Source organism: Euwallacea similis, chromosome 4 (genome assembly GCF_039881205.1).
Source record: "Euwallacea similis isolate ESF13 chromosome 4, ESF131.1, whole genome shotgun sequence".
Taxonomy (NCBI): domain Eukaryota; kingdom Metazoa; phylum Arthropoda; class Insecta; order Coleoptera; family Curculionidae; genus Euwallacea; species Euwallacea similis.
Genome location: NC_089612.1, coordinates 901,303 through 913,505, shown reverse-complemented (window position 1 = coordinate 913,505; position 12,203 = coordinate 901,303). Strand labels below are relative to the sequence as shown.

Sequence of the window (12,203 nt, the reverse complement as noted above, 5' to 3'; positions counted from 1 at the left end):
AATTTTTAATTCATGCCGTAGAGTTTTTTCAAAAGATTGAAGACAATAGAGACAGTCTGGCAACATTACGCTTCGAATTCTTTTTTTCAGTGCCGTCACATAAACTGCAATTTATGATGAAGGTCTACGTTGCCAGACTTAGTTTTAGGCTTGGAGTTTGAATGATAAATTTAGGTGTGACTACGAAACATACTTTTTCCTTATTTAAGGGGACATGTTTGCCAGATTTTCCATCAAAAACTTAAGGGCTTTCTTTTGCCGATTTCTACCCATTGATAGTCAGTTTTGAAGTAGCTCTAGCACCAATTCGAGAATGACAAAAGAGAACTCGATCTGACAACATCACTCTTCGCTTTTGTTATTTTCAATGACATTCACATCTTATCGTTGACAACACTCTGATTTCCCATAATCAGGATAACATCTCATAATTTAAATTTTCATGAATTGCAGCCCCTTCTGTCTCAAATCGGGACTCATAAAAACCTAATCTAATGCACTTAGTAAATGCAAAGAACTCAGGCTGGAAATATCGCAATGTTTTCTTGTATTCGGTGACTTTATGACTTAAGACACAGCGTTGTCAGACTTTGTTTTTAGTCAGTGATTGAGGGAAAAGTCAGGGTGGCTTTACGTACATTACGGTTGATCCGAAAGCAACGTGGAAACAGCAGCGAATGAATGAAGTTGGAGAGAAGAACAAGATAACTTCAGCTGCTGGTGGGCTTTGCGAGGAGTATTTGAAGAGGAGAATTTGCTGTAAAAGTGTTAAGGGTGATGCTGAGAGGACTAGAAGAGTTTAAGAGAACGTTTCTAGAGAACTTTAAGAAGAGGACTCTAAGAATTTTCTGCATTATTTCCTCTTCCTGTTATAGTTCCATTTCGGAAAATTGTGGTATTGAGTCGCTTCGGTACTTTCGTACCGCTTATGTTAATTTAAACGTATCGGTCCCATAGAATGGGATACAGACATATCTCTTTCTGGGTTGGAACGGAGACAAAAGATGGGACAATGTCAACTATCTTGACGTCCCAATAACAGAGTTAACGACTTGTGAAAAGCCCCTCGCCGGACGACATGTGGTTTCTTCGGAATTAGCCCTCTAAATCCGATCTAATAACAAGTTCTTGTCCTCGTGCCGAAAAACTACTTTTTGTCGCAAAAGAATGGTTCCTGTTAAAGGCAGATGTGATGCAAACTGGGCCATTGTAGGTGATATATTGTGTGCGACAGATGATGACCCAGCAATTATTCGAAAACGAGCCCAACAAGAATTTTTATGGACAAACAAATTGAAGAATTGAGGAATAATGTTCGATATGCTGGTCAGACGCATATTTTTATTTGTGGGCATTGTCCACAGTGTTAGTTAAGCTTAATTGAGTAAATAGGGGTGTTTTGGAAATACCATTGATTAACAAACAAGGGGTGAAAGAGGAAGTGTCCAAGTCATTCACTGGGCTTTAGGATGCGGGCCCATTTTAACGCGTTTTTAATAGCTTTCCTGCACCATACTTTAATTATCATAATTAGGAAGTTTGGGGGAGATTGTGTTTGTTTTAAACGCGGTTATTTCGCTCAAAAAACTCCGACAGATGCGAAGCAAAAGTAACACGATAATAGATAACAAGCCACAACATAAAACACCAAACCGATGGCTAATAAAAACAGCCAGAGAGTGTCGAGTGTCAATTAGATGTTGAACCAGAGAAGAGAAACATCTGTTCGATGAGAGAAAACAACCCCTATAAATGCGTAAATAAGGGATTTAAGTGAGACGTCGTAATCCCTGGGCATAAATAAATATTTCGCAAATTGAAATTTGAGAGATACGAATTGAAATTTATCGCTTTATTATTAAGATTTATTTCCAGTTTCCAAACCAACATAAATCGAATAATGCATCCACACAGATGGCATTTTTCGCGTTGACCAACCCCATTATCCCCCTTAACGGTTGGAAATGGTCCAAAACAAAAAACAATGCAAACCTGCCCTTTCCCTCCTCTGGGCGTATTATTGAAACCAATATTAAATGGTTTTTAATAAAAGCGGATTGTTTGATAGCACTAGACTGAGAAACCCACCCTTAATAGCCCAGCGGTTCGAGTTTACTCGAGCTCTAATCAGATAGAAAATTCGGGGGTCAATTTTTGCTCATGCATGGGAACTTCCTTAGCTGACGTTAATTAAGTCGGCTATTGATATCATTTTAGGTGAATACATTACCTACACAATGTGCGGGTGATTTGTATGGAAGTCAGTTCTATTCAAATCGAGGGCGAGATTTCTTTAACCCGCATCGTCCAAACAGGACTTCTCACGCAGTTCTATGGGATATATGATTGGCGTGTTTGTTTTGATGCCCGCTTTGACTTGTATTGCCAACATTTTACACATACACGTATGTGGGTAGCTTTAATAAAAACCACCCCAAAGCTTTCTCATGTTCTCTGATGATGAGGCCGAAACTTCCTTAGACAACACGGCTTGCGAAACAAAATCGCCTCGTTAGGGGGCAAAATTGGACAAGTGGACACAACAAGTAATTGGAATAGTGTGTTACGAGACACCCTTCCCATGAGAACAATTTCACGTTTTCCCGAATAAAAGAAAATCGGAAATTGATTATTAAAGGGCTTGAGGCAGTGATGGAGGTGCAGGTATTTCGACGGGGAAGGGAAAATTTATTCGATCTTATAATACGTATTCTGAATGTCAACTTCGTGGCTTGTAAAGGAGTGCTTTCTCGCAAAAGAAAAAGATCTCAGATGATTCTGGTTGATTCCGATCAGTTTTGAGAAATCCAATAAACACCAAATGTGCAAAAACTTAGTATCATAATCGAGGCTCAGAATCTTTCCGTGAGGAATATCTTAATGATAGGTAGTAAGTTAATGACTTAGGGATCAATCTGGTAATGGTTGTGCAAATTGACTCTGATCATCATAGAGCAAAAGTTCTGAAAATTCTGATAAAGGTCAGATTATCGTTATTTTGCGTTTCCAGCACATTTCTTAAACTCCTAATGCCAAGAAGAATTTTAATTTGGGTGATTCTGACAAGCTTAGGGCAATTCAATACACATCAAATTTAGGAAAGTGGAACATCTAACTCTTAATTTTAGGTGAAATGTCGCAACCCATGATTAGATTTGATGATGGTTATATAAACTGAATTTTATCGAAATTTAGTAAAATTCTGATAAACGTTACGATTTCATTATTTTGCATTTTTCTACTCATCTTTCAAATGCTCAATATCTAGGAAAAGATAGAGCCTAAGTTTGATTATAGCTCATGGTTAAATCTGACCACTATTCAGCAGTAAGTCTTATGATTCTGACAAATATTAGTATTTTTGTTGAATAAAACAACTCTAATGACAATCAGATTAGAAGTTATTATACTTAAAATAAGTTTTTGATTACTGCGTTAAACAACTCAGTTCGGTTATTTATTTCGGCAGATCTAAAGCGATTGTTCTTTGATTATTTTTCGGTGAAATGATTATTAAGCAAAACGGCATCACAAGCCAGTCCGGCTCCAGCAATCATCCGAACAAGCACAACATAACGGGAACAATCCTTTTTTGTAATAGTAATACGTTTTTTAATAAAATAGTTATCACTGTGTTCATTATTATCCTTTTTTTCTGGCAACAATTTTTAGTTTTTTTATTCCATCTATCGTTAAGATAAATTATTTCTTATTTACCTAATATTCACGCCCTAGGCACTTTGGTCCTCAAAGAAAAACTACGAGTTGAGAAATGTTATCGACAGTGTTTGATTCTGATTATTGTTTGAAGAAGATTCTGAGGCGTCTATTACAGATCACGATTATTTAACATATTACATATTCATTAAGCATGCTTCAAGGTATAAGTTTGGTCATTGTTTTTGGAACATTACTCAGAAGATTAATTAAAATGACGCAAGCATGAATCTGACGATAGATCCATAAAAAACCGCCCAATTCTGCTAAATTTTATTATCTTAATATTTTCTTGCAATTTCTACCAAAATTTGATGGTCATCAATTTTTGAAATGAAGGAAAAAATGGCATGAGTCGATTCTGATGATTGCTTGTCTACAGGTAAAAACTGTATAATTCGGTTAGTTGACGATGCAGAATTTATTCGGCTTTCACTAAGCACGACTAAAACGATATCGTCAGATTCAATAAACATTTGCATAGAATGCTTAAATATTGCAACAATTCTAATGAGCGTTTAATAAGGATTTTGATTGCTCATTATTTACCAAATTTCAATTATTTAAATTTACATAAATTTTATAAAGGAAAGTAGTTTAACGGGATTTTAAAGCAGTCGAATCTGGCCAGCGCTTAACATGGACTCTGATGATTTTGCTCAAAGTTGGAATGTGATGATTTTTATGTTAATTTCTCTAATTTTTAGGTTAAATATTCTCTTTAGATAAAATAAACTGAGTCGATAACTAAAAATCATAAAGTTGATTCTGATACATGTTCAAGAATAAACTCCAAACCCGACGAGGGTTGCAGTGTTATAAACAACGTAAAGTTCATTCGGATAATAATCCTTCAGGAATTTTTTTGAAAACATCCTCTTGAAAATAGTATGATCTTACCCTTCAAACATTTTGAATTCAAAACGCTCATTGTCCAGTTTCCAAATCCCCCAAAACTCACCCCCACCCTCTGAATCGCTCTGTTTCCAAACTTTTTCAGCAAAATTTACAAAACAAACAAAATCTCCCATACATTTGTAAGTAAACATTCGAAACACACCCGGCCCATGTAAACCAAACATTTACACTCTAGACCGGCCTTAAGGCGTGAAGCTGGAGCGAAAGCGCTGCTATTGGCCGATTGTGATTGGTCGCAGACATGGTGGGGAAGGACGACATCCTCTTTTCCTCCCTTACACAGCTGCGTTTCAGCACTGTCAGCTAGAAAGTCAGTTCCCTCTGACAGCCCGTTGAGAGTGTGTCGTGTGCGATTTCTGTGTTCCCAACAATGATGATGGTGAATCCGAGTTCAACCTCCCGGTACAACTTTTCCATTGAAGCTATATTGTCCAAGGGGTATGAGGAGGTGTTACCACCGACCCCCGAGGCTGACCACCAATCTAACAGCGATGAGTCTGAGAGTGATCTCGATATTACTGGAGATACAGAAGCTGCTCCTTTGGATTGCTCAAAGTCGTCAAGTGGAGATGAGAAGCCTGCCAGTAAAACCAACGAAAAGCCAACTTTTAGCTACAACGCGTTGATCATGATGGCCATAAGAGACTCCCCAGAGAAGAGGCTCACTTTGAATGGAATCTATGAGTACATCATGAAGAACTTTCCGTACTACAGGGAAAACAAACAAGGATGGCAAAACTCCATTAGACACAACTTGAGCTTGAACAAATGCTTTGTGAAAGTCCCTAGGAGCTATGACGATCCAGGCAAAGGCAACTATTGGGTCCTAGACCCATCAGCAGATGATGTTTTCATTGGTGGCACCACTGGAAAATTGAGGAGGAGATCGACTGCGGCGTCCAAAGCGAGACTTGCAGCGTTCAGGAGGAATTTAACCCTCTGCAACCCTTTGCAGATGTTCATGCATCAGCAGCAGCAGCAGTTTTACCCTTCACCAGCAGGATATTGGCCCTATATGGCAGCTGGTAGGCCTACAATTGTCCGACCAACTCCCCTACCCCATTACGCGCCCCAATATGGGATGGAGAGGTTGATGGCTGTGCAGCCTCCAAGGATGGAATTTCTACCAAACTCCTTGGAGTTCAATGGAATGTTTTCAGCACCACATCCATCACTTTCTCCTTCGGGCAGTTCTGTGTCTTCAGCACCAAGTACCAGCCCAGTACTAATGCCTCCAAGGGTATAATGACGGTATTTATTTTAAAAAAACTGTGATAACTAAGATATATGTATAGATAGACTGCTGACTGATTTATGTACATATTGTATAAAGAAACCTATAAGTGTGAATATTAGGTTTTAGTCTAGTTTTAGCAGATAAGGAGAAAGTGATATTAGTGTTTAGTAATGGTTATATCCATCCTGCCTGTTAGCGATATAGTGCTTTTATGTGTGCAATTTGCCCACGATCTTGTACCTTTTACCATGAAGAAATGCCAGTTTGATTTCTTCAAATATTGTTTAGCACTGTATAACGTTGATTTTAGCGCCATTTCTTCATTGTGATATTTCCATTTTTCCAATGCCTGATTGGAAACTAATTAGATTAGACTATTTTGACAGTTAATTAAATTTGAGAAAATCTTTATTAAGAGAGTTTTATTTATTTATTATGAGCTAATCTAGTACCTACCTTTCAAAATAAAGCGATTTAGAAGTAACGAGTAGCTACTTGACAATAGTTATAGAACAAACTTCCTTCATTAATCTCCTCAGCTACATTTAGTGCTGCAATTTCTGGACTCTAAAATCTGGAAAAATACATATATTTTCACTTTTTGAGAAATTTCAACACTTTAACGAGTTGCCTTAACGATCTGATGGAATTCTATGATAATTCCAAATTTAGATAATAACAACTTTTAGGCCAAAATATGTTTGAAAAAACCATTAAATTCATTGTAATGATGATTATAGAATGAGTAAGTATAGATAGTCCAAAGTCCTCTTTATATGCGCGAATGCGATTTAATTTATATTGAGTGGTAGAACTTTGGAAACAGCAAATGTGTCAGATTATCAAAATTTTTTTTAATTTTCGTAAATTACATTTTCTATGTAGTGAAGTTATCTAAATTATGAAATTTGCAAGAATCCAAATATGTTCATATGTCTTAAAAATTTTGAATTGAAAAGGAAGAAAAGATCGGAGCGAAAGGAACAATGGGGGAACTTTGGTGTTCAATAAACTTATTCTAAAGTCTCTATTTTGGATGCGAAATGCTACAATTTTCAGGTAAGCTTAAGAATCCAAATAGTTCGTAAAACATTAATGAAATATTAATAAAAGTAAAAATTCTTAATTTCCTAATACATGAGTAAACTGGAGGCTATGGTGTGAATACGGATATTCTAAAGTTTCCTTTTTGAGTGTAACAATTCGAACAAAGTAATAATTTAAGAAATCGATAAATATTTTGGAAAAGCCCGAACTTTTTAATGACGGAGACATTCTATGGCTATAGGTATAGCTTGAATGTAGTTTTCTCTATGGGTGTCATCACTCATTCTAAATGCTTTAAATAAAAATTGAATCTTAAAGACTAAAAAAGCTTGTAAAACGCAAAATTTTCGAAAAATCTTGATTTTAAAATGGAGTGGTATATCGGTGCATTATCTGCGAATAGACATAGTCTAAAGTGCGCTGGACTCGGTGTTTTAAAGCCTCTCTTACCATGGAGCTAGATTTTTTAAAGAATTTTTAAATATAACTTTATTGTTTCTCTTTAATTTATATGTATATTTAAACATTTATAGTAATTACTCCATTTAAGTGACCTATGAGAGGTACAAGGGAGCAACACACAGTTTTGAGCTCCAAACCAAAAATGTGGTTATTTTGGACGTTTGATGCATCTTTTTGGAGTTAGGTGGTTGCAAAGGGTATGAGAAAAATGAACGTCAAAGGGGCTTGTTTCGAAGATACTGATGAGAAATGTAAAAGAAAAGAAACGAAATCGTGGCGTTTAGTAGCTAATGTTTCTTCTAGTTCCCTTATGTAATCGACAATGTCTCGAAAACGGTAACAGCTGCAGACTTTAATTGAACTCCAATGAAAAGAGGAAAACAATCTACTTCTTTTGGCTGTTTAATATATTAATAAAAAATCTTTTCAATATACAGAGCGCTTTTCACGACTAACATGTGTAATAAATTTTTGCTGTTATTAACGTTCTAGTTTAAATCTCTAAACTGACTCAAAACAATCGAAAATGAAGTATGACTGCCTTTATCTTTTATTTGCCTTAAAACACCTTTTTTCTCATAATTAACTAGAACCGACTTTAAATCGTCCAAAAAACCGCAGGTTGGGGCTGAAAAAGTGCTTTTTCATCTTCAATTAGTCATAGCTCTTATGCACGAAACTTCTGCCATACATATGTAACAGAGTAACTTAAAATACATGACCAGATCTGAATAGTGGCGCCACGTGGAGATTTCTATCTCTAACGCAGTAACGAAATTATGGGCCTCCAAAGTGGGCCTCCTACACGTTTCTCCAACCTCCGGCGAAATCTGTAAAAGTTAACGCAGATTTATATATTTGCATCGCGCTTAATTTCTATGGAAATGGAGCGTTTATGGAAACTCAGAAACTGAGCAAAAAGGCAACGTGGAGCCTGAATTTGCCGTTTCAATGCTTCAAACAGCTCTCTGATGCTCATCAAGGATGTTTGCCTATTAATGAGCAGTGAAGTTTAAACTTGAATTACTCCTGCTTATCAATAGTGACACCAAAGAAGAAAATAAATCAACCTAACACCTTATTCAAGCATATGCGCGGCTCTTCCCCTTTGATCAACAACCACAGACCACAGCTCAAAGGACACCGTCTGCATCGGTCCTTTTGCCTTTTTAACTATAGGAAAATATATTTCTTAAAAATGTAAATTAGACTTGCTACATGTAATCGGAGACGTGAAAGTTGGTTCGCTATTGAAAAGGCCAATTCTACCACCGTGATAATTTTGTGGGGGTAAAATAGGTCGTGGCGTGAAGAGGAAAACCGAACTTTCTGGACAAGTTTTTAATCGTAAAGTATTATTCAAGCGCGCCACTGCTCATACATCTCAATCTAACTATTGTTCGTGGGGCGTAAAAATCGAAATCCGGTATGTTTGGGATTGTTTAGGGTAGCTCCAAGCTGTTGTCCCCAAATAAAAGTCCTCCATAAATCATATTTAAGGCCCCATTATATTCTGTGGACAGAATGTTTAACCAGAATCACTACCATAGCCGCTTTGAGGTAGGCTTCCTTTTGAAGTTGTTCGAACTTGTGAATTAGTTTTATTGCAGGTAACGTCATGATAAGTCTTTTCAATTTTAAAAGCGTGTAAATGATTACCAGAGCTGCAACAATAAAGCAATAAAGTCATTAGCTTTCATGGCCGGATGTCCCTTCTTCATTTCCCTGATAGAGATTCCTGTGGCTTTCAAGGGCCTAAACTATGGTGGGTATAGAGCAAACAAACGCCTACTAACACAGGCAACGCCACAGTGGGTATAATGGAGAAAACACATCTCACCAATTCTTGTGTATTTTTTCAATTAAGCTCAATTTAGTTAATGTACATGAATCAACTGCATTAAAAGAAGCACGTCAACATTTATTTAATTCACAATTGACCTGCAGGGCAACATGACCAACTTTCAACACCTACGGGCCTTATTTTGTTGACATATTGCAATATTTCTATAAAATTATTTGCTCAAGAACACTTTACACGAAAGAAATTGAGACGGATGCAAGCAGACACCAATTCAGCAAAACTCATTCATTCATTCATTCATTCATTCATTAAGGAGTTTCATAATTTACTACACAGCCGCTGCTCGTAATTTCAAGTCGTAGTCTTGAAATTGACTTTTGACACTTTGATCAATTCCATTCATGGAGGCAGATGGTTGTGTTGTAACTGCAGCCCGGATGTGAATCACAAACTGCTAATTATCCAGATTGCTAATCCAGTTAATCGATGACTGTTGTTGATTGTGGCACGAGACGGAAATTTGTCATCGGAATCATTAAGCTTAAGGAGTGAAAATTCTCTAGGATTTCCAGGAATGTATTGCCAAAGTTTCCTTTTAAAGAGGGTTGTTGCTGTCACTCCCAAAGGCTTCCGCATTTTCCCCCGTGGAGGAACCACAATTTTCAGTTTTTCTCTCAAAACTGATTAAACTTCTTTCTTTTTTTTCGGTGGCTTTTGTTTGGCCTATCGCATCTCGCTAGCCGGTAGAGAAATTTGGGCTCACTCTTAGCTCAGATTAATTGTCTCGGAAAGAGTAAGCCAAAGAGGTTGCTTGTCATATTTTTACTTTTTCAGATTTTGGTCAACAAAATCCACGAATATTTGCGATCGAATGGTGCAGAGCTCTAATTTTGGGTATAAGTACAGTACCTTTTGAGTTGCTCTACAGTCCATCCTGTCCTTCATGAGGATATATGGGATGATTCACAATGCAATCGACACAGAACAGGTGCGTGTAAAAGACCTTAAAATATGTCGATATTTTATATGAAGCTTTTTTCTGATACCTGCGGTTGCTGAGATATCGGTTTCAGAAGATGAACAAAAAAAATTGAAAAAATTCTGTATTTTAGGAAAGCCTTAACCTGGAATAACTAAATTTAGGAAATATTTTTGTTTTATTGACGCGTTTATTTGCCAAAAATTTGAAGTGGCTGAAAGCTCAATAAGGGGTGGGTCACCCTTAAAATTATATGAATTTTTTAACCCTAATCTAATTAACAACTAAGATTTGACAATATGATAGTAAATTTAATTTTATATCTTTTTGCACTCTTTTTCCTACATTTTTCGAGAAATCGTTATTGACAAACAAATTTTTTTGTGACTTGGTATCAGCCCAATCATTTTTTTTTTTTGGCTTTTCATTGGTATTAAACCAATCAAATCGAGCAAAAAGAGATTAAAAACTAAAAGGCCATGCTCCAACTGTTCTTCAATTGTTCTGTTGCTAGGATACGACTCCTGTCAAATCTGACTTTATTCAAGTTTATGCAGTTTATAAAGTTTTTATGTATCTTACTTCTGTTAATATATTAATTATTAAATATTCTTATTTTCACGGTTTAAGGTACATTAATTTTATGACTTGTTCGATAGCTGCTAGTTGAAATTTAAGTGCGTAAAACTCTAGATGTGGACATAATTAATTTTAGAAAAAGGGTCTTACCCTGGGGACATCGCTCACAGTTTTAGAGGTATTAATTCTCAAACTTTGTTTTTTTACAAATTTAACTTCTCAGGTACGTTAGAGTGAAGTAAACATTTTTCGCGAGAATACCTTCAGTAAAGTGGTGCTCTCAGCTCGCAAAAACGTGAGAACACCTCGACAGATGACAGTTACCTCGAAGAAAAAGGAGCGACCTGTAAAAAAGTCGAGCAGGATTTAAAGAAGTCGGAAGGTTTTTTGCAACGCAACGATCTATAGCAACCAGAGTAAAATTAAGAAAATATTTAGGTAATAAGTTGAACAAAAGGAGATTACGTGGAAACACAACTGATTGTAAACATGATGATGTCTATTAAAAGGAGCGTGATATCTTGGTTTTTTTCATGAGATTTGCGGTTTGGGTTTTGACATGAGTAGTCAGACCTGAAGGGCGACCGGCGGGTCCGTAGGAACACGACTAATTGTTACTAACCGGGCCAACACAGTGAGGAAAAGATTCATATTTTCACTTATATCATAGTCTATACTATGAAAAAAAGGAGAATTAGCGCACATTTCAGAAGATCAATAGGTACCGTTTTACGTCTGGAAAGGTCATCATCGTAGGCGTAGCCATTTGCCTTTACTCTCATTAAGGACAATCTTCGAATCCCACGAGTTGTAATTGTGTATAAATATTGACCTCTGACTGATACACACATTCTCATATTCCATTATAACCGGCCTCATATTAGTCTACCTACACTCAATAAAAATTTAAGTGGTCACTTAAGCTGCCTCAATTAAATGTGTTTTCATCAGACGATGTTGTTTGCTTCGACATCGTTTCAATTTGGTTAGGAGCGATTCTCTGTGCTTGACCCTTTGAGGGTTAGAGCTTTTGAGGCGGCAAATTACGCGTTATTTCTCGTACCACGTCAAGTGTTTTCTTCATCAAATGAACATCTCTGACAGGCGCTTTCTTTGAACACCACCGCTTTCTAAAGACGTTTTAACCTCCGCATTTAATGTTGATCGAGTCGGCGGTACAGCCTGTATATCGGAGATTAAGCCGTACCGCAACTTTATCAGATCTCTTCTCATATCTGCTGGCGTATGTTATTGTTGTGATGCCAACCTTAAACACTAGACGAAATCACTTTAAGACAATCTTAAAAGCCTCTTTTGTTCGAGTATGCCAATTTATTGGATATTTCTGGTACTTAGATGACTTGTAGCTCTGCAGGAGTAGTTTATTTTCGTTGCAAATATACAAAAATAACAAAGGAAACTTATGCAACGCCAGTTAAAAATAATGACCGCGGGAGGGT

At 36.7% G+C, this 12,203-nt stretch overlaps 1 protein-coding gene across 1 annotated transcript; it reads left to right on the top strand.

Moving 5' to 3' along the window:
* The first annotated feature begins 4,932 nt into the window (after nucleotides 1-4,932).
* LOC136408630 (forkhead box protein fkh-2-like) lies at nucleotides 4,933-6,250 on the top strand. Its single transcript, XM_066389731.1, has one exon. It carries the CDS (start codon nucleotides 5,006-5,008, stop codon nucleotides 5,879-5,881), a length of 876 nt encoding a protein of 291 aa, XP_066245828.1. The 5' UTR covers nucleotides 4,933-5,005; the 3' UTR covers nucleotides 5,882-6,250.
* Nucleotides 6,251-12,203: the final 5,953 nt, after the last annotated feature.